The sequence below is a fragment of the Vicugna pacos genome, chromosome 16, assembly GCF_048564905.1.
Source record: "Vicugna pacos chromosome 16, VicPac4, whole genome shotgun sequence".
Lineage (NCBI taxonomy): Eukaryota > Metazoa > Chordata > Mammalia > Artiodactyla > Camelidae > Vicugna > Vicugna pacos.
This window is the reverse complement of record NC_133002.1, coordinates 61,656,478-61,682,655: the sequence shown is the minus strand read 5'-3', so window position 1 is coordinate 61,682,655 and position 26,178 is coordinate 61,656,478. Positions and strand designations below refer to the sequence as shown.

Below are 26,178 nucleotides of genomic sequence, written 5' to 3'. Positions count from 1 at the left end.
CGTCCTTCCAAGCCGGAGCGGGAACGCCGCACATCCCTACGGACAGAAATGGCCCTCGACTCCCTGCACGCCGTGAATAAAAGTGACCTTGAAGCAGATCATAAACTTAAACATAAAAGGTAAAATCAAAAAACAAAAACTTTGGGGAAAAATAGGAGAAAATCGTCACAACGCTGGGGAAGGCACAGATTTCTTAGGTGGGACACAAAGTATAAATCACAGAAGAAAAAACTATTATATCAGGTTTTATCCGAATGAAAAACCCCTGGTCTTTAGGAGACTGTTGTGAAAATGGGAACAAAAGTCAGGCTGACCAAAAACATTCACAAGACACAGGTCTGCAGACGACTTACATCCGAAATACGTAAAGGGCTCTTGAAGACAAACAACAAAATTAAAGAGCTGCCAAGAGACATGGAAGTGTATTTTATTAAAGGATATAGATTACCGGCCAGCAGCGCGTGAGGAAAGAGCTGCCTGACACCATGAGGCAAACGCAAGGGAAGGCCCAGGCCGCAGCACTGCCCCCTGGGATGGCCGGCTTAGAGGGCCGGGGCGCCAAGGGCCGGTGCGGGTGGCGCATCCGGCCCAGCCGCGCGCTGCTTGGAGCAGGGGCGGGAAGTTTATGATCGAGGTAAGCACACACCGGCCTACACCCCGGCCCTTCCACACTTCAGACACAAAAGAACACATCACCGCCTTCTGTTTACCGGGAGCTCTAGAAAAGGCAAGGCTAACGTGTCACGGCGAAGAGCAGGTCAACAGCTGTCCGCCTGGGGGCCGCGGCAGGGCTCGCCTGGGAGGAGGCGCGAGGGGCCTTCCAGGATGCATTGTGGGTGTGACGGCGCCTCCGTGCACACACCTGCCACGACGCACCAACCTCTGCACTTAAAGTGAGTTCGCTGCATTTAATGTAAATGACATTTCAACCACGTCGATTTAAAGTTTAAAAACAAATGAAGGAAATTACAGCATTTTCAAAGAATAAAAGCAGAATTTTTCACTGGCAAACCTGCACTAAAGGGAATAAAGAAAGAAGACCGTGGGGCGGAAGCTGAGAGTCCGGAAAGGGAGAAAGACAGCAAAGACTCAGGCATGAGGGTGAACAAGAGTGAACATGACTCGCAAAACGCTAACAATGTTTCTGGGCATGACGACGCACGGAGAGACGAAACAGACGACACATCACGTAGAACTCATCATATACGTCGCAAGGAGGTCAGTGAAGTTAAGTGCCCCACGGCCCTTGCCCGTCTGGGAGGCGGTAAGAGCACTAATTTACGTTAGATTTTGATGAGCCAGGGGCACCGTAACTGTGGCCTGAGGGCCAGATCCAGCCAGCAGCCTGCTTTTGGTGTGGCCGGCCAGCTAACAGCGAGCTTCATCATTTTAGAGGATTGTAACAAAAGATAGAGAAGAATGAACAACAGAGATTGGATGTGGCTCACAAGGGCTAAGTGTGCACTGCCCGGCCTTCAACAGAAAACACCAGCAGCCCACGGCTCTGGGGCGGCCGCTCACGCGCAGGGGAACACTCGGCAGGAAGCCAAAAGCAGGCACAACTGCTGTCAGTCCAGAGGCAGCAGAGGGGGAGAACTGGGAGGCAAAGAAAAGAAGTGGGGGGAGAACAAGAGGCAAACGGGGCGGCAGGTTCAAACGCAAATGTGCCAATTGCTGCACTAAACACAAAAAGAACACGTACTTCAATCAAAGTCAACAATTTTCAGTCTGGATTTATAAACAGAGCAAAAGTCAACTATGTCCTGCTAAAAAGAGATGCACCCCAAGTACATACAAAGCGACAGAAACACATATCAACCTTCTTAAATAAACATATAATGATACACACACACACACACACATAAAATTACACACACACACATATGAAAAGGACACACGCTACAAACACTAACAGAGGACAGCTGTCCGGCCCCACCACCACCCCACGAAGTGGACTCTACAGCAAAGGCGTTAAAGAGACGGAGTGACATTTCTTGGTGACGGAAGGTTCGCTTCGCTTCACCAGCAGGGGACTCAGTCGTGGCGAATCTGCCTTCTGCAGTTCTGAAGGCAGAGCAGGTGGTCAAAAGGTGCATGGGCGTTCAATTTTACAAAGTAAAATGGCACTAAATCATCAAACTCACTTCTTGAACAAGACAAGGCTGCAAGCTGAGCTGTATGTACCAGCAACACTGATGGGAGACGCGGCGGGTTACAGGAACCCGTGAGGTGGCCTAGGCTGACGGCAGCACGGGGGCTCGCGAAGATGGGAGAAGCTCTCACGCACCGCAGGACGGACAGGTCAGTCGTCCCGGCCTGTGTGTGATCTGGCCTGGATTTACGTGAATGGGAGCAGCCTGTCTACTGCATCGCACGTCTGCTTTGACCACAGAAGGGAAGAACGCTTTATCAGAAGGAAGTCCGCGTGAACACAAAGATAGCCACCCCACGCCGGCCTCCTTCAGAGCGGAGCCCCTCCTCCCACACCAAGGTCCCACCGACTCGCTGTGCACGCGCTCCTCTGCCTCTTGAAACCCCGAAGGGAGGTGCCCCTGTCAAGTCTGGCGTCTGTTCTCTGTCCTGACGAGATACAAAACCGTGCGGGGAACCAGGCTTCCCGGAGCAGCTCCTCGGCCTCTGAGGGGGGGCCTCCCGGCCGTCGTCCTCAGCTTGGCTTGAATGAGAGCCTCTTCTCTCCCTTATTAGAGGCTGTTTATTGACTGTTCCCGTTGACAGCAACTACCTACAGGGAAAGACGGCTGACGTATTAACAGCAAACCCAAGGCTGCACCGTTAGGGGCTGGTGTGTCCAGGTCCCCGGGAACAGAAGAGGCTTTCAGGCATGTTGATCACAACGCCTGGGGAGAAATGCACTTTGCACGGTGACCTGATATGCACACACACGGTCACCTGTAAATACACACGTTCAAGGAACAGGACCAGGGAGCATTCATGTTACGAGGAAAGCAGTATTTTCTATCCTTTTCTTTTTTCCTTTTTTTTGTTTTAATGCAAGGCTATGACCCACCAAACTGATTTCACAGCCATGAATAAACCATGATCTGCTGTTTAAAAACACTGACTTAAATGAAGCTCTTGCTAACTTCTCCTGGAGGATGTTGGCTCAGGGTTATCAAAACGGCCTGACGGGGAGCAGCACTTGCGAGATAAGACAGACTGGAAAATCGCGTAGTTCTCCCTCTGAATAAACCGACTGATATTTCTTCAGACCCCACACAGGCAGCACGTGTCCTGACGGTTTTAAACATCCGCGCTGAGCCTCTGAATCGAATGGCTGGTGTGTGCGGCTGTGCCCTCCCATGTCTCTCCTCCTGCGCCCGACAGCTCCCACGGAGCAGAAACCTGCATCTTTAGCCATGAAGCAAATGCAGAAAAAAATGTATCTTAAAATTCCGAGTGAGAAGGAGTGATGGTTTCCGAGGCTCACGGGGGAGCACCTCCCTCCTCCCACGGCTGGGACAGGTGATAAAGCACCGCCCGCCCGGGGCCGGCTGGCCGGCACCAGTGCCACGTGCCAGCACCAGCCCCTCCGAGGCTGCAAACGCATTAGAGGGACAGGGGCTCAAAGGGAGGAAGGGAGCCGTTTCCCACCTGCTTACCAACTTGTCTGTGGTGCAAGGAAAACAGACCCTTTTTATTAAACAGCACAGAAATAAATCCGAGCCCAGCTTTCTTGTTTCAGGCATTTCCTGAAAACCCGATACCCTCTGGCCTTCCTAGTGTCAAGGGTCATCTTCAGACAGACCCCTTCCCGAGAATCGAGGCCTGGGAGCCAAGCAGAGCCTCCTCCAGGCGGAGTTCTCTGGGAAGCCCTAAAAAACCTGTAATGTTCAGAAAAGGCAGCTTCTAAACCGAGGGGAGGAACGGAGCCCAGTCGAGCCCCCGGGAGCCCTTCCCGCTTGAGAGGCTCTGCTCTGCAGCTGCCTCTTCCTGGGCGTGCTGGGGCTCCTCACCGGCAGCTCCTCTGCACATCTGGTCTAAAGCCGTGGGAGGAGGGGCGAGCGTGGCTTCCTCCGTGGCGGACCTGGACGGACACCTCCAGGTGTTGGACAGAGGCGGATCCCAGGCTTCCTGGTCCGCGACGGGACTGGGATCCGGGCTCCCTCCACACCTTGTGCTGAGCAGGACAGCCAGCAGCCCTGCTGGGAATTCTGTCTCTCCGCGTCATCAGCCCAGCATCAGGTGCACACGTGGCCGGCACAGAAGGGTGCACGTCTCCACACGGCCACTGGAGCAACTGGCTCCACCTCCGGTTGAGGTTCTGACCACGCTCCAGGGCACCTCGGTGTCCCTGTGACGCAGCGAGCCGAGCCACACCCCAAGAGGCCACTGTGACCCCATTAAGCGCTCCCGCTCTCCACACTGGACCTATGGTGTCCTTCCTGGGGCCGCGCCCACGGTACAACCACACTTGTGGCCGACTGTCTGGGTGGCTCCGGGGGGCCGCTTTCCCCACAGTGCCAGGCTGGCTCCTTTGGGCCAGGGGGGCCTCGGTTCAAGGGTCCCCTTCCAGACAGGCCTTCCCTGCTGCTCAGAGAAGCACCAGTCCTGTGTCACGGCCCCACCAGCACACTTTGGAGCATCACATATTTTAATGTACAGTTCCATGTTTCCTTCTGATGTTGGGACCGTAAGGTCAGTGGGAGGGTGTCTTGTTACCGCCCAGAGCCTTGGACAGAGACCAGCCAGTCCAAGACAGGAATGCTGGTTCCTGGGTGCAGAAAGCTCAGAACCTCAGGAGCCCCCTCAAACGTGGGCATCGAGGGGCAGGTCTGGGGACCACTTCCACGTCGAGTTCAGCTGGACCTCGGACAAGCTGTCAGAGAAGGGTCACCGAGAAGCAGACAGACGGGGGGGAAGCACCCAATTCAACAGGGACGGGGGGGACAAGGCGCCATCTCAGGCTTATCTCTGTGTCACCGACCTCTGTGAAAGCGTCCCCAGGGCACCAGCCACCCTCAGTGACAATGTCGCCACCAGGAAAGCCAACCCGAGAGTGACGGGTGGGCCCGTGCTAAGCCACTGCCTCCCGGGTCCCACCACCCATCAGAGACGCGCAGATGGGTTCCTCTGGGGCTCTGGGGACACGATGGCACCAGGAGAGGACACGAGTGTGGGGAGGCTGACAGCCCGTGTGGTGCTGCACAGGCCTGGACACGGTCCCACGGTGAAGGACGCGGAAGCTCTCTGGCTCCATGGGCAGCTCACCCACAGCTCCCCCCAACCCCCGACGGAGCTTCCTTCCCGCTGGCTGGAGAGGACGGACCTGGGAGGCCGCACTGGGCGGGCGCACCTGACCGCGCGGGATGAGAGTGCGAGGCCCTGGGTGACCCGAGGCCGGCTGGCTGAGGATGCTCTGGGCCAGGGAGGACCTGCTCTGGTCTCAGCACAGCCCTCCGCCCAGGCCCACCTGGCACGCACGCTCCCCGCGCCGCGCCATCTCATGGGGTTTTTTTCCCCTTTCATTTATAAATTAGCTTCCCGTGAATCATTACTCATCAGTGATGGGCAGGCGCTAATGAATCACTGACTTTCACCTTCAACCAGCCGATACAATGTATTTCTGTCGGTAAGAAGCGTGCTTCTTGAATTAAGCCTGGAATCCTTTGACAGTTTTCCTTCCCAACATAACACATGTGCACAATTCCGACTTGACAGCAAAGTAAATTCTCATCACGGCTACCGAGCTCGGAGCAGTAAGCGCAGCCGCCGCAGCCCCGAGCCCCTTGGCCCCTTCCTCCGTGCCCACCTCTGCCCCGGTGTCCCCAGCTGTGGTGGGGGGTGGGTAACCCTGGGCAAGGCTGAGGGAGGCCCAGGCGAGCCTTAGCCAGCCCCCGGACGTGGCCGGTGCTCGGAGAACGTCACCTGCTGATTTTCTCCCTCACTCTGCACCAGGCGGCCGCGGACGCCCCCATATTCTCAGGCAACAGTTCTCTCGCACGTCCTTCCAGTTGTGCCGTACCCACAGGACTCACGTAAGACCAGCACTCTTAAGATGGAGACCAGAGCTAAGTTAACAAAATGCTCGAGGTTTCCAAGCAGAAATCAACCCCCAATCCAGACCCAGCTCCAGCCACCGCTCCTGGACCCAACGGGCTAAACTGCTCTTCAAGGTTCCGACAAAGCAGGACGTGGCAACTCGTTTTATTCAAGATACCAGGTCGTTAGCTGTTTAAAATATGCTGTTTACACAATAGATGTTAATTATGAATAATTTCTGGGTGCACTCTGCGCCTCCAGTGATCAGAATACTAACCAGCAGCCTTGTGGAACAGGTTCCACGTCTCTCGGGCCCCCGGAGCTTTCTGAACAACCCGACGTTCCTAGCACTTTGTTTCAGGGCTGAAAAATGTCCCTTAATTTCCAAGCACGGATCGCACCACCAGTCTCTCAGAGGGCTCGGGAGGTAATGCGCCCTGCCGAGCCAACGCGCCCTTCCTCAGGCTGCCAGCTTGCCGAGATAATTAGAAACCGGGGGGTGCTCAGAGAAGGTTCACTGCAATTTACTTCCAGACACAGCAGTTTAATTAGAAAACAAATTCCTTCACAGCTTTAAAGGCTGCTAAGTAACCGCCACACACCCCCAGTGCCTCCTCCCGCGTCTGGTGCTCAGGCTCTGACCCACACGTTCCGCAGATCTGATGAGGTGGCCGAGGCTGGGAAGGGGTTAATCCCTGACATCCGGGAACCCCGTGCAGCGGCAGCCGCTTGAGACAAACCACATTCATCACAGAACTTGTGTGAAAACTTCCACCAATTTCTCTGGTGATGGCGAAGACCCTCCTCCAGGAGGGTGACGACCCCCTGGAGCTGGAGTTCAGGCCGCGTAGGGGCAGTGAAGGAAGCTGCCGGAAGACAGCTGGAAAGGCAGGTTGTGGAGGTGACGCCTGGAGCCCCCCATAAGCCCCCATGCCTGATGCTCTGGGCCCCTCGGCTCCTGGGGGCCCCTCGGACGGGTCGCCTGCCGTGCAGCCTGCAGCTCAGGCCGACAGTAACCTCTGGCTCCCGGGACGGAGCCCTTTCCTGCCTGCACCGCAGGAAGGGAGCTAGTGGCCGGGCCCAGCTTTCAGAGACCGATCTCTGGGCCTCTGGGCCAGGGAGGTGACCCCCCCCTTGCCCATGGGCACAGGGGTGACAAGGTCGCTGTGGCATTCTGCATAGGGCCAGGCCAGACCCGCACAGACCAAGACCGGCAGGGCGGATACAAGCGGGGTGAAAGATGCGGGGGCGGCACGTGGGAGCCCACTAGGCCGCGGCTTCTGCAGATCAGCTAGGAGACCCCCGGGGAGACGGGGGTGTCCCTCCCTCACTCTGCTCCTGTCGGAACCCCAGGCCACCTGGCACAGCTGGAAAGACGCGCACACGCCCGGCAACGTCCACCTTCTCTTCTGCCTCCATCCCTGGGCTTCGACGCTTGACTCCTCTCACATCCAGAGGAAAGGATTTCGACTTGTGTCTGAACAAAAACACGACACGACACAAGAGGCGCCTGGGCCTGAGTCTGGACGGTGGTTTCCTGCTCTGTGGCTGCGGGCGTCACTCCGCCTCCCAAAGGCTCGGCTCGCTTGGTGGTGCCGCCGGCAAGGATGGGGTGAGCCCCCGTGCGAGACGCGCCGGCACCGAAGCCCCTGCAACGTCTCGCTGGACGCCCCCCGCCCCTCCTCAGGCGTGTCCCAGGCCACGTCCCGAAGGCGGGCGGCGCTGGTGCAGAGGAGGGGCATCCAGTGGACAAAGGGCGCTTGGTGGGGAACGGCTGGCCCAGGTGACGGCACTGCCCACAAGGCGGAGGGGACTGGTGAGGCAGCCGGCCAGCCCACCTGGAGCAGCAGTGCATCGCGGAGCACGGCGTGGACTCCCCAGCAAAGATCCGCCCCACACGAGCGACACGCTTCACCCACGTGCAGGTCGGCATCACGTTGAGCCGCGGCGTGGAAGGGACCCCATGGAGAGACAGCACAGCCCTGGAGGGGCAGAAGCTGAGAGCCCGCTGCAGCCAAGAGCTGCGTCTTCTGACCAGACCTCCCCAGAAGACGGTCACAAAACAGGTGAGAGCACCGAGACGTCTCCCCCAGGAAGGTGCTCCGCGCGCGGCAGGCACGGCAGCCGGGGGCCTGCTGTGCGTGGGCGTGCTGCGGTCCTGCCCAGCCTCGGAGCCGCAAAACCAGATCTGCTTCTTGCAGACTTTTATTACAGACTGTTAGCACAGCTGGGGAAAAAGATCTAAAAATTAAAAAAACAACGGAACAGCATTTTCTTTTAAAGGGAAAATCTCACAGGTAAGCTATGGAGGTGAAGGACTTGCACGTCCTCCCGGGGGGCCGGGAGCCGCCCACCCGGATCTCACCTCTGCACTGCCTAAAGCACGCAGTCCGCCCTGGCAGGAAAGCCAGACGCTGCTCAACCCCGCACGCCCGCTGACCTGGGCGGCCACGTGGCGCCGTCCGCAGGAAGCGCGATGCGTCTGCGTCCCAGGTGAGTGGGCTTCAGGGAGCAACGGCTCAGACCCAGACCAGCGTGTCCTGAAGAGTGATCTGCGGCGAGGACTCGAGGGTTGCGAGGTGACTTGTTCCTACTCTTTTGGTCACATCGTCACACCTCACACCCCACCAAAGTCTGGAGGGAAAAGTGGGTTCATTTTGGATATCATCACTGTGCCAATTAACCTGCACAATGAGCTTTTCTAAAATGAAACCTCTCTGGAGAGGCCACTACCGCTTTTTAAACTGCGCAGCTGGACGTGCGCATATAATTTTCCCTAAGTGGCATGGCGGCATTCACAGGAGGGTGGGCGGGGTCAGTGTACAAAAGACACTCTGCCCCCTCAGTCTTCATCGGAAACCTAAATGGCTTCAGAAGCACACAGTGGTATCGCCCACCGTCCAGGCTGCAGCTCGGGGAAAGCGTTACGGGAACAGAGCACCTGGGGGTGGGGGTGGTGGGTGGGCTGGCGCCCAGAGCCGGCAGCACCACACGCTCCTCAGACGCTGGGCGCGGGGCGTGTCCCACGAGCGTAGCTCCTGAGGGGGACACGAGGACTCCAGCCACGGCTGTCGCAGTCCGTGGTCTTCCCCCCACACCCCCTCCTCCGCCTGATCCCCACTCAGAATGTTATCTTTTTTTTTTTAATTGAAGCACACTTACAACGTGTCACTTACTGGTCCACACGTGGCGTCAGGACATACTCTGACGCTGCCGGCTACTAATTACATTCTCCTTTTTAAATTAACACACGGACGCCCCATCTGTCAGCATTTCACCAATGTCGTGGCGTCGCCGGGCACGGGAGCGGGGGGGCGGGGACGGAGAACAGAGGACCCTGTGAACCAGCCCTCGGAAGCTGAAGTGTGGGCTCACCAGCTGAGCTGGGAAAGCCACTCAGTGCCGGGGGGCAGGTGGTCAACACCGAGCGCTTCCAGGGGCACTGGTGGCCGCGACGTCTGAGGGCCCGGCTCAGGGAAGTAGTGCTCGACGAAGAGCACTAAAACCTTACTGTGTGAGGTGCCCGCTTCTGCTGTTCAGCTGTCACTAACGGGCAGGCACAGCGAGAGTGACGGCTTCCTCCCCGTAGGAAGCGCCTCTCGCGTCCTGGCGGGTCCCCCCACCCCCGCCCCCGCCCCCGGGCCCAGGGGTCCCTGCTGCACCTCCTGCACTCCTGACCTCCCCTTACAGGGCATCTTCCCCGCATCACACACGCGTCTCACCCAAAGTCGTGCCGCGGCGAGTTGGTTTTTCTGGGCACGCGGCGCCGTGACGTCAGCCCGGTAGCTGCGACCACCACTGCACTCAGGGGCGGGGCTTCCCGCCACCCCCGGCCCCTCCAGGGGCTCTCGGAGCGGCTCTCCCGACCTCCACTCTCCTGTTCTCTGACCCCGCACTGCCGTCTCTTCCTGCAGGTCACACGAACGGAGCCAGACTGGGTCCCCTTTCACCCCACGCAGGACTTCTGGGAGCCCGTGAGGCTGTGGCCCGGCCGCCCTCACTTCTTCCTGGCCTGGTGCCCCCTGTTCACGCTTTCGCCCCCGAAGGACACGCTGGTTAAGCTTTGGGTGGTGATGAGCACAGCTACTACAACCACCCCTGTACGGACTCTGAACCCAGCCTCCACTCCTCTGCGAGGAGTCCCGGGAGCAGGCCCACGGGCGAAGGCGTTTAAAGTGCCCAGAGACTGCACCCCTGTCCACGGAGGCCGCGCCGTTTGGCCTCTGCACAGCACCGCGGGGAGGCCTGGCTGTCCCACGTACGCACGGCCCCTGGCACCATCAGCCTTTCTTGTTTCGGCCCCTCTGCTATCCTGCTGTGGTTAATTTGCGTTTCCCTAACAGTTAGTGATGGGGCGCATCTTCTTGTGTGCTTGTTGGCCATTCTTAAATTCTCTTTGGTAAAGTGTTTCTTCACGTCTTTTGTTCATTTTTAAGTTGAGTTAGGTATTTTCCTCTAATTTTTGGGTTTGGAAATATCTTCATGGATTCTGGACGCACATTCTTTGTCACCTATGTGATCTGCAAATATCTTCCCCAAGTCTGTGGCTTGTCTCTTCTCTCTCACAGCAGTATCTTCCAGAGAGAAAACATTTTAAATTTTGATGAAGTCCAATTTACCAATTTCTTCTTTTGAGGATTGTGCTTAGGGTGTCAAGTTGCTGTGCACATTTTAAATCTGAGACAGTGACAGGACGGGAGCCACCGTCCAGACACCGAAGTCGTAAAGGGAGGGCCTGCGTGTGGGAGGGACCACAGGGACACGTCCAGAGACCTGGCTGCCAGGCTGTGGGTGGGAACTGAATGCCAGGTTCCTCTTCAGTAAAACGGGGGTTAACTAACTTTAAAAACAATTTTTTTTAATTATGCAATTTTTAAGAGCTCTTTTTAGTCTATAGAACTCAGAACACGTGACACTGTCTGTCTAGGCCCCTGTGGCTCATCAGACAGGAGCAGAGCTCAGTTGGGGACGGTCACAACTGTGCTGAGTGACCAGGAGGGGCCAGGCCAGATGGAGATGGAGCCGGGACCCCGCCCAGCATGCGAGACGGGGTGCGGGAGGGCCAGGCAACTGAGCCTGCTCCCAGGAGCTCTGGAGACACCCACAGTCACCGGCGGTCACCTCGGTGACGAACAGGACGTCCTCCAGACCGAAACCTCGTCGGGGAACCGAACCAGACAAGCCAGTTGACCGGGCAGATCAAGCGTCCTCTCGTTTCAGACTCCTCTCTGCATGGCGCTTCTTGACGGCTGCACTGTGTGTTTAGCACTCTCTGGTCCCAGCCCTCCTGGAGGTGAGGGGGGTCGTGAGGGTGTGGCCGGGCCAAGGGCCCACGTGGAGGCCAGATGAAGTGCACACTCAGCGCCCGAGCGCGGTGACCCACGGGCACGGGCCGCCTGACGTAGACAGGAGGGGGCACGGCCAGCAGCGCACACTCCCTGCCGTCACTAGATCGCACCAGCTCTCCCCGATTTGGAGAAAATCAGAAGGTACTTGTGCCCAATAAACAGCTGTGAGAAGAAGGAAGAGGCAGCTCGCCACCGCTGTGCCTCACACCACCGGGGGGCGCAGAGGTCCCGACGGCGCCCTCCCTGACCCCTGTGAGTGGGACACACTGCGGTCTGTGGTCCCCGCTCCGGCCGAGCTGGCGCACCCGGCCCCAATCACAGCTCTACTGCGGGCTCCAAGCCCGACCCCACGGCCCCACCAGGCGGGCGGCACCGCTGTGTCAGTGCACCCCCCACCCCAGCCCCGCCCGGCCCTGGCGGCGCTGCCCTTCCAGCAACGGCGCCTACGGCTCCTCGCTCGCAGGGCGGTGGAAACCGAGACGCACGGGAGCAGAGGGACCACAGGCCTGCTCATCTCCCTGCTGGCACCAGCCGGGGCCCATTACCTCCTCCTCCCCACCACAGCCCGTACTGCTTCCTGAAGTGAACCGGTGCCACAGCCAGTCACACGGTTTCCTTAGATGTTCATCCGAAATTTAATAGGTGAAATTATACTCAATCAATTGCTTGCAGGTGTCCTAACTACATTTTGTCGATTCCTTTCTTAACTGTATTTGTACTTACATTTTACAAATCTAAGTTCTCATAAAAAAAACTAAACACGATGGAAAAAATTAGTCCCTTCACACTGTGCCTCCTCGATTCTTGCTCCAAATTCCACTCTCCTGCCCAGAGTGCAATGCAAATTCTCACTTCACGCCTCGAGACGTGCGCACCCAGTGACATGGTGTGGTCAGCACCCTCCTTGTATCTGCCATGTGACAAGCAGTCCCCATGGGAAAGTGGGGCACTGAGTCCACGATGCCCTTGTGGTGACCGTTCAGGCCAACATTCTTGTGTGTTTCCTCTGATCTGTGGGCAAGTCGTTTTCCAGGAGAGTAACCTAGAAGCTTGCTTCTCCTACCCGATTTAAGTACATTCAGGCCTTTGCTGTTTTAGCATGTGATTTTGTATATCAAAACTTAGAGAACACCTATCTTGCCTGTCAGTTCTAGAGGAAGTGGGGTTGAGTGCAGAAGTGTTAGGAACCACTTTGGTGAATCAGGATGAGTGAAATGGACATGGAAACAAATATACAAAAAATGCAGGTCAAGTTTAGGATCTGCATATGCAGAGACAGACCTTCATATGCAGAGACCTCCACGTGCAGAGACGTCTACATGCAGGGATCTCTATGTGCAGTGACTGGTCTCTGTGTGCAGAAATCTCTACATGCAGTGATCTCTATGTGCAGAGATCTCTATGTGCAGTGATCTATGTGCAGAGATCTCTACACGCAGTGATCTCTATGTGCAGGGACTGACCTGCACGTGCAGTGACTGGTCTCTGTGTGCAGAAATCTCTACATGCAGTGATCTCTATGTGCAGTGATCTCTACGTGCAGAGATCTCTACATGCAGCGATCTCTATGTGCAGTGACTGGTCTCTGTGTGCAGAAATCTCTACATGCAGTGATCTCTATGTGCAGAGATCTCTATGTGCAGTGATCTATGTGCAGAGATCTCTACACGCAGTGATCTCTATGTGCAGGGACTGACCTGCACGTGCAGTGACTGGTCTCTGTGTGCAGAAATCTCTACATGCAGTGATCTCTATGTGCAGTGATCTCTACGTGCAGAGATCTCTACATGCAGCGATCTCTACGTGCAGAGATCTCTACATGCAGCGATCTCTACGTGCAGTGATCTCTACCTGCAGAGATCTCCACCTGCAGAGATCTCTACGTGCAGTGATCTCTACCTGCAGAGATCTCTACGTGCAGTGATCTGCGCAGTGATCTCTATGTGCGGGGACCGACCTGCACGTGCAGTGACTGGTCTCTACGTACAGCGATCTCTACGTGCAGCGATCTCTACCTGCAGAGATCTCTACGTGCAGTGATCTCAACGTGCAGTGATCTCCACCTGCAGAGATCTCTATGTGCAATGATCTCAACGTGCAGTGATCTCCATGCACAGAGATCTCTACGTGCAGTGATCTCTACCTGCAGAGATCTCCACCTGCAGAGATCTCTACGTGCAGTGATCTCCACCTGCAGAGATCTCTACGTGCAGTGATCTCAACGTGCAGTGATCTCCATGCACAGAGATCTCTACGTGCAGTGATCTCTATGTGCAGCGATCTCTACCTGCAGAGATCTCTACATGCAGTGATCTCAACGTGCAGTGATCTCCATGCACAGAGATCTCTACCTGCAGAGATCTCTACCTGCAGAGATCTCTAAGCGCAGTGATCTCTACGCGCAGTGATCTCTATGTGCAATGATCTCTACGCGCAGTGATCTCTATGTGCAGTGATCTCTACCTGCAGAGATCTCTACGCGCAGTGATCTCTACCTGCAGAGATCTCTAAGCGCAGTGATCTCTACGCGCAGTGATCTCTATGTGCAGTGATCTACGCAGTGATCTCTATGTGTGGGGACTGACCTGCACGTGACTGGTCTCCGTGTGCAGGGATCTGCATGCTTGGCTTTGGCTCAGTGTCGGAAGTGTTTATAAATGTTCAAAACGGTTCAGCTTTTCTTCCCTTCCTTTTAACGTGGCTCCGCATTCAGCTGTGTCCCATGCTACGCCCGACATAACAGTCACAAGCGTGACCTCAATCCGAGAACAAAAGAACACCCCACATGAAAGGAAACATCTTGAGCTGATTGGCGGTACTTCTGAGAATCAAGAGTGAAAATGGGAGACTTCCCATCACACCGGAGGCCACAACAGCTTAAGAACCTGACTTACTTTTCTATCAGATCCAGCGTGACTCCAGGCACCAGACTGACGCATTTCTGCATGCAAAACCTGCAGAGAGAGAAAGGAGAGTGAGTCACAGCAGTGGGATATTGGATGGAAACGCAACAGTCCCACAGGAAAATCAGAGTGGAAGGTGGGGACGGGGACTGTTACGCCGAAGAAGTAAAGCCAGATTTTTTTTTTCCATCAGCGTTTAGGCTTAGGAAGAAAATCTCCCTGAACCTGTCCAGGGGCAGGAACACGAGAGCGGCGGTGGGAGGAGAGGAACACGCCTGGGGGACAGCAGGGCTGACCCTGGGCCCAGGGCGACTCCACAGGAGAGGCGTCTGCCCGGATGATGAACAAACGGCACTTTTCTGTTTTCCTTCTCGAGGAAGCAAGCTGGAGAGAGTGATGCAAGAATCAATGAGCCACCTCCAGGCACATAAAGAAAATCTGTGAGCGCGAAGAGAAATGAATTCAATGGTAGCATTTTAATGATCATAAAGTCACAGGAGTCAGAGCTGTGAGACTCAGTCCTCTCTGCAGAGCCTTCCTTCCTGGAGGGCTGGCAGCTTCCTGGAGCCCTGAGCGGTGGCCGGGCTCCACCTAACGTATGGGCACTGACAGAAGGTCCGGAACCATCTTCCTTTCTTCCTGCAGGGGTATTGGCAGCTGGCAGGGCAGAATCAATGGAAGCGCTGGGTGAACAGGCAACTCAGTATTTGTCGTGGGAGAAATGGAAAACATTTAACTCGCCTGCTTTAAAAATTCAGAACAAATAACCCCCAGTAAAACAGCAGCAGCAGGCTCGCAACAAACACACCTGTGAAATGCGTTTCCGCGTCACTAGCTGGACGGGAGGCGTCGGGGAGGGCTGGGGAGGGCTGCGGGCTCAGGGAGGGGCCGAGGACAAGGTCCGGCGCACCCAGGAGACAGGAGAGAAAGTCAAGGCGGCAGAGAGACCTAGAGGCCAGGGGACAATGGACCTGGCTGTGAAGATGGAGGCTGGTGGGACACCGGCTCCCAACCGGCAGCCTCCGTGCGGGGACCCGCGTGCCCCGCCGGCCAGTGCTCCCCGTCCACAGAGCAGAAGCGGCAGAAGTCAGGGCCACAGCTGTCTGACAGGCCGCAGCCCTCCCAGGTGCAGGCGGTGGGCTGCCCGGACGCCCCGCCCGTCAATCCTCCAACACCCCCTTCTGCTTACTCCACGCCAGCCGCGGCTGCCCCCCACCCCGTCCCCGCGCGGCTCCGACAGCAGCTGCACGTGGCTCAGGGTCCCCAGCGGACGGCCATGGTCCGCAGGAAACGCACTTTCCAGTCCAATTCGGAGCCCTGTGCAGACAGGGCTGCTCTGTTGTCCCTTCCCCGGAGGCACACTTCCTGCCCGGGCCGCTGCCTTCGTGATGACAGAACAGCCTGCACCTGACTAATCCCCTTGTCAACAACAGTGACAGCCTCTGGGCAAACGCAGAAAACAAGCATGGAGCAAGCAAAAGGGGAGGGCAGGGCGCTCTGGGCAAGATCCGCCCTAACCGGCTTTCCCACGTGGGCTCCCCGACTCCCACGGCGCGGGGCACAGGGCTCCCCGGGAGCGCCCAGGATGGGAGATCAGAACCCCAGGCGGCCAGGAGCCAAACTTGCCGAGCAAGCTCTCCTCCAGTCCGGGGCTGACCGCACGGGTGCGGGGCCAGGCCCAAGGGGCCCCGGGGACACCAGAGCTGAGGGGCTGAACACGCACAGTGGAGGTTTCCACACCTGCTCCCCGTGTGCACGTGGACGGGGACGGCTGGCGCCACGTCAGGGGGCGCGATCAACACCCGGGGCTTGCACGGACGCCCAGACGGCTCGTGCCCTCAGCTACAACCAGGGTCCGGGAGTCAGAGCCACACCCCAGAACTAGGACCGAGGTCAAAGGCAGCCCTACAGCCGAGAGGCCACAAGGCCAACTACACCATCTGCACAGAGCTGGACGCTCTTCGGGGGAAGACAGCAGAACCCAGAGTTTCTCATCCACGGTGGAGGGCGTCCTACCTAAAACCAAGAGGGAAAGGCTAACAGCGCCAGGCTCGAGGCTGACCACATTCTGCAGTCAGACTTTGAAATCATAAAGATAACCTAACTATTACAGATGCTGGCCTGTAGCTCGGCCCGGTACAGCAGGCACAGTGCAGGAGCTGACGCACGCGACGTCGCCTTTTTCAGTCTGTGTGCGCGCCGTCCCGGGCGCTTGAGGCACAGCGGCCCGCGCGCGGAGGGCGGGCACGGCCCTCCTGGGGGAGGCGGCTCTGACTGTCTCATCGCGGCTGAGCACACACACTTTCTGACTTCTTGCCAATACTGGGTTTATCAACAGAAAAGGAAAACAAACCCTCCCCCTCGCTGACAGGTGAGCAGTGACGCGTCGCTGGGACTTCTTCGATTGTCACTGAGGGCAGACGCCGACCAGGGGTTTTTCCGGTCCTCTGTATCTTCCTTTTGCCTGTTGCCGCTCTACGCCCTTCTTGTCTTAGTGACTTTAAGTGTTTACACGTGGACAGAGTGACGCTTGGTGACACGATCTCCCCATTTTACAATTTTATTTCAACTTTTGCTTGTTGTTTTCTTTGCCATACAAAACTTAAAAGCAGCGTCTAACAAAATCCATCACTTCCTTTTCAGCTCTTTAATTCTAACTGGCAGCTGTTACAGAAACAGTACTTCTGTGAGTTTTTTTTTAACTTTAAAACCTCAGTATATTTGGAATTTATTTTATTAAGGCAAGAGGTAGGGATTAAAAAGAATTTCAAGTGGTCAGCCGTGGGCCCCAGGTAATAACCGAGCACTTCATTCTTTTTCCAAATGACAACCTCTTACGTAACAGACGCTGTTTCTGGAATTCTCTACCCCGTTCCAAAGATGCAAATGTCAGCTCCTACTCCACCCGCGCCTTCAGAATGCATGTCAATAACTAGCAGGACAAGTTTCCTTTCACAAACCTAATTTTTAAAAAAATTTTCATGGCTATTCTCAAACATCTACCCTTCCAGTTGACCTTTAAGAGCACGTCACCAAGATGTGTCAAATCGACGGTTTAATTCGGGGAGAATTTCTACCCTCAATCTTCTGTCTCAGCGTGGAGTAGCAGCGTGGCCGCTCCCTTCACGTGTTCACACAGCCCTCCGCACCCATCAGCCAGGGCTGTGGACCTTCTGCGCACCTGTCCCAGGCGCTCAGCTTTCTCGCTGCTACTGCTGCTCCTGAGAGCCAGGTTTACTTTCCCGCCCAGTATTTCCTCGCTGGCTATTTGTAATATATAAAAAGGGTGACAATTTTAAGGAAATTATTGTGAAGTACACTCTGTATGAAGCGCACACAAGACACAGATGTGAGTTTAAGGAATAATAAAGTTACAAAACCTAAAAGGCCCCCCGCGGCCCCGCCATGGCATGTGCCCAGCGCCCCGTGGCGGCCTGGACACCCGTGGTACTGACTTGTATTCACTTAGCGACCAGTCGCGCTGCTGAGCATGCACATTACCACTAACAGTTTTCCAATGGGTTTTATTGCTTCCTCTGTTGTTGCAAAGTTAAAACTGAGATCAGACACAAACAATGCAAATCTGCCTTCTTGTTAGCACGTGCGTACCTTTCACTCCATTCTCATACCTGCTCATTATATTGTCTAGTGTTTCCAGGACAGTTTGTTGAGTGAATTCCAGCTGGGACACCCCCGCCCTCAGATCACACGGAGACACAGCGCTGAGGCATCAGCGCAAGATGGGAGCCGCTGGGCTCGAGGACAATTTCCCTCACGTGAAGGAAGTATTCTTCTGTTTTTATTGCAAGTTTTTATTAAAACTCATTTTTAATTTTATCAGATAACTTTCCTCCTCTCACCTATTAAGATGATGAATTCTGCTAATAGGCAGCTTAACAGAAAGCCACCAGCGCAGCCCTGGACGAGCTCACTTGGCCAGGCAGACGGCCCTCCCGCTCCGCCGCAGGGCTGACTGCTGGTGTTTCACGATGAAGTCTTTGCAGTGGCAGCACGCACACATGTGTACACGTGTGTGTCTGTGCACATCTGTGCGTGCGTGTGTGCCCCTCTGTGTGTGTATGTACACGTGTGTACAGGTGTGTATGTGTGTCTGTGTGCAGGTATGTCTGTGTGTCTGTGTACAGGTGTGTATATATCTGTGGGGGTGTGTGTATATCTGTGTGTCTGTGGGTATGTCTGTGTGTGTGTCTGTGTGTGTACAGGTGTGTGTGTCTGTGTGTGTACAGGTGTGTCTGTGCGTGTGCAGACACACCGCACCTGTCGGGCCTGGCGCCCAGTCGGGGCAGCTCCCTGCAGAGAGCGGGCAAGCTCCCGCTGGCTGAGGCACGGCCCAGGCTCACACTGTTTCGTTATCATGTCTTCCATCCCATGTTTTGGGGATAAGTATCTGTTTGTTGAGTCTTCACTGTTTCATTTTTCTTGCTTCTCACTTTTTAAAATTGCTTTCTGTTTCCTATACTCTACTTCTGACCGATTTTAAGGTCGCCCAAACTTTGGAACTAACCTTGGCTTCTTAAAGTGTTCCTTCCCTTGCTAGTTCTCTTTTCATCCTGATGTACAGTTTTCTCATCTCAATATTCATTTTTTCAGAGCCCACTTTTCTATCACTTCACTGAGGGCACCAGGCATGTGCTGCCTCCTTGCCGGAGCCCCGTGTGACCACACCTGAGTTCGTGCTGCTCAGGTGACTGGGGTGGGGGCTGCTCACCAGGGGGACCAGACCTGGATGACAGGTGAGGACTTTCAGCCCCACGCTGACCTCCAACCTCTGACCTCAGGGAGGAGGGGGGCTGGAGACTGAGCTCAGAGGAATCCTGGACGAGAGCTCCCAGGCTGGCGCTCTCTGGAGGGGTGACCCCGCTCTGGCGGGAAAGACGGGGCTCCCGGGGTCTCACTCAGCACCTTCCAGGCAGGCCCAGCCAGCACCTGGGTCAAAGGGCAGATGCGGGGCAGGAAGGGCCTTGCGGGACTGAGCCCCACTGCAGGCTGCTACTCGAGCTCTGATTCAGCCCCCAGAGTGCCGGCTGGCGTCCCGGGGTCCTACGGGCTGGCATTGCGGCCTCCGTAGACGGAGGTGACAGAGACGCCATGAACCTCCACAGATCCGCCACGTCCTTCGGAGTGTGAAGCACGCTGCCAGGATGTCAGGAATCTTGGAGACAGCTCGAAGTGGCAACACACTATTAAAATAAAACAAGCGAGTTCCCTGACATCTCACTTAATCTAGCAGGTTAAAAAAAAGACAAAGCAACAAACAAAACCACACATGAAACAGTGTCAATCATCCGGGGTTTGCAACTAAATTAAACAGTACATCATGTGTGTTATTAGGAGGAAAAAAAGTAGAAGACATTCTCCTAACTTACAAACTTTAAATAGCTGCCACTTTGAAGCGGGCAGAAGGGCCTCCTCTCCTCGGGAGCTTCTGGGCCAGTAATCAGGACAGGCCACAGGCGAGGCCCCGGAGCTGCTGCCCTGGCAGCCGGCTCACAGGGAGCTGGCCATCCCACCGGCCAGGGGGACACAGCGCGCCTCGCCTGTGCTTCGTGCCGCACCTGGTGGTGAGCGGACCCTGTCTGCCCAGATTCCAGGAGGAGCCTGGGGGTTTGCCGGGGTCCCGAGCGGTGCCGACTGACAGCAGGAGAGAACCCCAAGGGCACAACGCGAACGCTGCAAGGGTCCTGTTATTTTGATGCAGAAGAGATGACAAGGTCACGACAGTTGTGGTTATGTGTTTACGTATGGAGGGGAAACACCACAGCGTCGCCGTTTACTAAAAGCAGCCACAAAAGGAAACAAAGAGCACACGACAAAAGCGAGATCTGGGTGACGCGTGCAAGGGCGCTGTTTGTTCTCTCGATTGTGCTGCAGAAAGAGTGATGGGGGGCTGCGGGCAGAGGGTCAAAACAGACGTCCCTACGTTGAGTCCAGGTCAGGACAACGGCCCAGGGAAGGACCTAACTTCTCGCAGCTTAAGCAGTTTGTCTCCATTTTGGAAGCAGGGCACGATGTAACGGGGGCTACTCCCAGCCAGCTCCTCCCTGGTGTCATTAACAGTCGGTCCTGGTGGAGAAGTCCCTGCACTGATTTGCAAAAGCAGGAAACCAAGACTCTATCCCAAGGGGTCAGCTCCCACTCGGGGTGATGCTCGCGGCCCCCAACCACAGAAAGACACCCGGAACACACAAGCTCCCCTGATGCTCTTCCAAGCCTTCCGGAGCCTGTTTCCATGGAATCCGCCCAGTATATTTAGAATCCAGCTCATTCAGGACAAACTCAGACGCTCCAGGCTCCTTGGCCTGATTCAGGTCCTAACACGTAATTTTACCTGATAAACTGAAAACCACCAGGACGGTGTTCACACTGCCTGCCGACAACGCTGAGGAGTGACACGTATGCGCCCCCTGGAGGGAGCCGGTATTGGAGCGGGGGGGGCAGAGGACAGGACCTTCCCCCGGGAACACAGGGCCCCGATCCCCTTCCCCAGTGACCCTGTGAGCCCCGGCTGCACAGCCCCGATGTGCAGGCGTCTGCGCGCAGCCTGACAGTGCTGAGGGGCAGCTGGGAGGCAGGGTGGACCTGCCACCCCCTGGGAACCGAGGTCTCTAGCACAAAGGAAAACAGGGCGCAGAGGCCGAAAGGCAGCGTCCCCACAAACGCACCTGTTCGCGCCCACACGGCAGCGGGGCCCTCGCCTGCCCCTGCTTGTCTCGGGTGTAGGATGGCCTTACGGCAGACCCAGAAAGTCAGAATTCATGTGAAAATTAAGCGACCCTTTTCTTGAACCGAGGTGCTGGGCCTGGACCCAGGACCTCATGCAGGCGAGGTACCTGCTCCATCACTGGGCTCCACCCACCCCAGGCGATGCTTTCAAATCAAAGAACCGAACACGTAGCTGGCATCCTCTCCCGCGTTTACTAGCACAACTCTCCTGCCGCCTGCTGTGCGCCTTCTGCGTCAGGAAGCTCTGCCCTGCCCTCATCTTCCTCTCCGTCCACAAGTGTGCTCTGGGGTCAGGGCGCGCCTGCGGGCACACAATGCAGGCAATGCAGGCGATGCAGGCAATGCAGGCGATGCAGGCGAAGAGAGGGCCACCCCCGTGAATCAGGAGCCTCCCCAGGGTGTGGCGACCAGATTCCGAGCCAAGTGCCACCCGAGGGCCAGCCTCACAGGGGCTGACCCTGTTTGAACACACAGCCCGCAACGTGCTGGGAGCAGCAGTGCGCGCGACACACGGCCGACCCGCGAGGATCATTTTAGAATCAGTCAGTCCCCGTCACGGGGAGCTGATGTCACTGCACGGCTCTGAAGTCCCGGCACGTCCGGCGGCCCCAGCCAAGCCCTGGTTCCTCTCCAGACACAAGTGAGAGAAGAGACAGGCTGCAAGGGATTTCACGCAGGACTGGAGACCAAGAGGGACGATACGACCAACCCCGCTGGCGTCCCAGACGCTTTACGCACTTTATGGGAACAACGCGGACGGCCCTTCCTCCCTCCCACCCTCCAGAACCATGGACTGCCCCCTCAAGGAGACCTGAGGGCGGCAGCCAGGTCAGAGTGCAGCCACCAAGCTGTGCACGCGGGGTCAGCGCAGACTCCATCACAGACTCCCCGCACGAGGCTGCGCCCCAACCACGCAGAGAACCGCCGGGCGCCCCGCCACCGCGACCGCGCACACAGGCCCCGCTCCTAAAAACAGCCGTAGGAAGGAGCCGCCTGTGAGAAGCCCCCTGTGCTTTAAACCCGGGAGCTCTTCCTGTGAAAAAACTGGAATTCTCTGACTCACTTCCCAGGTTTATCTCCTAAGTGAGTCCTGGGGAGAGGAGCCAACGCGGACAAGAGCCTGGGGTTTAGGGCGGAAGCTGCGAGCTGGGCCCGAGAGAGCTCGTGGGACTGGAGGGAAGACGTGGACGTGACCCCTCCACCTCCCTGTTCCCCCCAGCTCAGCCTGCCCCGCGGTGTCTCCCAGGGACTCCGGGAAGAACAAGGTCAGGACAAGGTGGTTTATTAAGCACCTTCCGGGCCGGACAGCGCATCCGTTTGCCACCGTGAGTCCCACTTCACAGGGGCGGAAGGCCGAGGTGCAGACGCTCTGCACCCACCAGCCAGCTACGAGGCCGTGCGCGAGCTGTCCGCGGACCCGAGTGCCAGGCACCTCCATGGGGCAAAGGCCTCGCGACAACTCAGAGCAGAGGAAGGAAAGACGGACACCCTAGAAGAGCAGAGACGCCCTGGCTGAGCGAGGGTGGGGCTGGGCGCAGCCGCCCTCCGGGACCACCGCCGGGAGCCCACGGGCACACCTGTCTAACAGGCAGCAGAGACACAGAGAAGCCCAAACACCAGCAGATGAGGGCTCTGCACTCCCGAGCCCAGTTCTGATCCGACTGCTCTCATCAGCAGAGGCTGCGTTCAGCTTTGTGCTGGCCACCCACAGCCTGTCTACGTGCTGTCTTCCTCCGGACGCCAGGCACCCTGGTGTCCCGTCTCACAGTTAAGGCTGGACGGGCCGTGCCCCAGCACCTACGTGCTCCTGCGCCCATGTCTCTGGTCACACTTAAGGAAAATAAAGCACCATGATTCTGATTCCTGGTGGGCGGGCCCCTTCTCAATTAAGTGCCTGATAAGTACCAGGTATTTCAGTGCCTTGTGAACCGTGAGTCGCTGCCCCCAACTCAGAAGCAGGCGGACACGGTGGTGACACCGCCGGTCTAAGGGCTGTGGTGGAGCCAAGCCAGGGGCACCAAGCCAGCGGCCACGGCCACATCAGGGCAGCTGGAGGGAAGGAAGCCCAGGCAGGCCATCGGCTTCTCTGTGATCCCTCAGCCGTGGAAGCACCAGCAGAGCTGCTCCGGGAGGGGGTGAGGGGCGAGGACGAGCCCTGCTGAGAGCTGAGCGGCTGCCCGGCACCCTGGCAGCAAGCGAGCGAATGCAGGCCGGCTTTCCAATTACCGTGTAAACGCGAGCTGTGCTCCTTAACGTGCCGGAGGCACAATCTGTCCATGGGGCTCCTAACCAGGTAGGGCTGGGAATTATGGCTCCCCTGCTGTCCACCCTGGTCTACGGTTACGGTTTCAGGTCAGTGGCTGGAGACGCTGGCCTCCACGGAGACTCTCTCCAAGCTGGCCCTCAGGCCTCCGGAGGCAGGGCAACCCCAGGCAGGGCGGGCGCAGCCTGAGCCCAGAGAACCCCAAATGCCTCTGCTCACACAGGAAAGCCCTGGCTGCATCAGGATTTCATCCCCCATCATCAGCACGTGCGCACGAGCACTGAAGAAGGAGAAACACAGACGCTGGCCCCCAGCCCCTGTCCCTGCGCCACCACAGCGTGGGCACGCCCGCTCCTCACAGGACACCGAGTGCCCGTGCACCCAGACGGGCGCCTCAAACAGGACACCAGGCACCTCATTTTTGCGGAAAATCTTGGTGCTTTTATAGGAAGCAGCTTAAATCCATACGAGGAAGGCCAGGTCACTGCAACACCCACGTGCAATGGTGGAGCTGTCGCGCCTGGTCCGGCACGGCCGCCCAGTCAACCCAGTGAGGGTGTCCATCCAGTGCTTTTGTCTCAGATTCTTCTCTGACGTATGGAAGTCATCACTGCAGCCTTCTTCTGGAAGGCTCACAGCTCTCCTCATCCCTCCTCTGAGTCTCAGCCTCTCAGATACTTGGCTGTGAGCACGCGTCCTGTGACACACGCTGTGTACCATGACAACTTCTACCCCATCTTTTAGGAGGCGAATTCAACTCGCTTACACTGAGATACCACTTTCCTTTCAAAACCCATTTCAAGAAGACCTAAACAAGCAATTCTCCAAGGAAGACACACAAATGATCAAAAAGCACATGAAAAAATGTTCAATATCACTAATTATCAGAGAAATGCAAATCAAAACTACAATGAGGTATCACTTCACACCAGTCAGAATGGCCATCATTCAAAAGTGCACAAATGACAAATGCTGGAGAGGCTGTGGAGAAAGGGGAACCCTCCTACACTGCTGGTGGGAATGCTGTTTGGTGCAGCCACTATGGAAAACACTGTGCAGATTCCTCAAAAGACTAGGAATAGACTTACCATAGAACCCAGGAATCCCACTCCTGGACTTGTATCCAGAAGGAAATCTACTTCAGGATGACACCTGCACCCCAATGTTCATAGCAGCACTATTTACAATAGCCAAAACATGGAAACAACCTAAATGTACATCAACAGGTGACTGGATAAAGAAGAGGTGGTATATTTATACAATGGAATACTACTCAGCCATTAAAACCAACAACATAATGCCATTTGCAGCAACATGGATGCTCCTAGAGAATGTCATTCTAAGTGAAGTAAGCCAGAAAGAAAGAAAAATACCATATGAGATCACTCACATGTGGAATCTAAAAAACAAAAACAAAAACAAACAAACAAAAACAAAGCATAAATACAGGACAGAAATAGACTCATGGACAGAGAATACAGACTTGTGGTTACCAGGGGGGCAGAGGGTGGGAAGGGATAGACTGGGATTTCAAAATTGTAGAATAGATAAACAAGATTACACTGTATAGCACAGGGAAATATACACAAAATGTTATGATAAATCACAGAGAAAAAAATGTGACAATGAGTGTGTATATGTCCATGAATGACTGAAAAATTGTGCTGAACACTGGAATTTGACACATTGTAAAATGATTATAAATCAATAAAAAATGTTAAAAAAAACCCATTTCAGCCGCCTCATTTCCCACTTTCCACTGACCACGCTTTACTTTTTCTCTGTCTCTACCTTCTTTTGGAGAGAAGCGGCTGTCTGCCCTTGCGTGGGCACGGCGCACGCGGTGCGCCCTTTGGTTAGGTGTCTCTAGCACACCGGAGCCTGTGTCCTCACTCCTTTTCGCGACCCATGTCGTGGCAACCTGAACTTCAACTCTACCTTCCTGGCCTCTCCTTCTTTCCATCTTTACCTCTTTGGTGGGAACTCTGCAACCCAGCTCTCCAGCCCTGATTTCCCCTCTGGTCACACCCAGAAAGCTGCCTTTCAGTCCACCCCTAAACTGCCAGCTTCCTCAATTATACTTGTCGTGGTCCCTGTGTCCCCAACCTCCCTCTGACTGCGCCTCCCCCGCCAGGACTCTGCCCGGCGCGCCGGGGGCGTCTGTCGGCCTCACTCTGCTCCTGGTCAGGAGCAGCTCACTCCACGGAGGAGGGGTGGGTGCCGTCCTTCCCCCATCCCCGCCTCCCTTCTTTCTTTCTGAGCCCCCGACGAACTGAGCAGCTGGAACCCTCCGGTCCTCCCGGGCCCAGGGCTCTCGGCACCCAGGGCCCCATGCGGTCCGACTCTGGAGTGGACCAGCAGCCTGAGGACTGGGCTCGGGAGGGAGTCGGCGCCCCGGCCCTCTGTCTGTTTCAGTTCCTTTCTTAACAGCACAAACCAGGTTCCCACACGTCCATCAGCTGCTATTAAAGGGGCTGTCACAGCGCACTGGGATATTCGCCCCGAACGAGTGTGTGCCGGACGGGAGTGGTGAGAGCACGTCGCCTGGTTTGGGAAGAAAAAACCTTTTCCTCCGAGTGGGCTCACGACAGACCACACCACGCAAAGGACTTCGGAAACAACCCCAGAGCCGTGCCGGGGTTTGAGCAGTGGGACCAGGTTACGGTGACGGCTGCACTGTGAGGGCTGCCAGGCAAGAAATCCCTTTAAATAAATTCAAGTTAAACCTACTACCACTGAGGTCTAAGACGCAAAGTGAGACGCGACTACAAAGTGAGCTGGTAGGACAATTCCATTCCTCAACACGTCCAGATGGTTCTGAGAGGGTCCCTGAACTTCCCTGCCTTCAAATATAAGAAGTAAGGCAGTCATTTCATTCAGTTTTGTATAAAGCAGAAGAAGATCACAAAACATACGGCAC

At 56.2% G+C, this 26,178-nt stretch overlaps 1 protein-coding gene across 4 annotated transcripts in view; it reads right to left on the bottom strand.

Annotated features, from left to right (window-relative positions):
* The window catches only part of RPTOR (regulatory associated protein of MTOR complex 1), a 236,803-nt gene that overhangs the window by 83,137 nt on the left and 127,488 nt on the right, over positions 1-26,178 (bottom strand). For all 4 annotated transcript variants that reach the window (XM_072939794.1, XM_006199445.4, XM_072939795.1 and 1 more), the window contains one exon: positions 14,243-14,302. In XM_072939794.1, the coding sequence (XP_072795895.1) occupies positions 14,243-14,302 (60 nt within the window). The remainder of the gene's footprint in view (positions 1-14,242; positions 14,303-26,178) is intronic.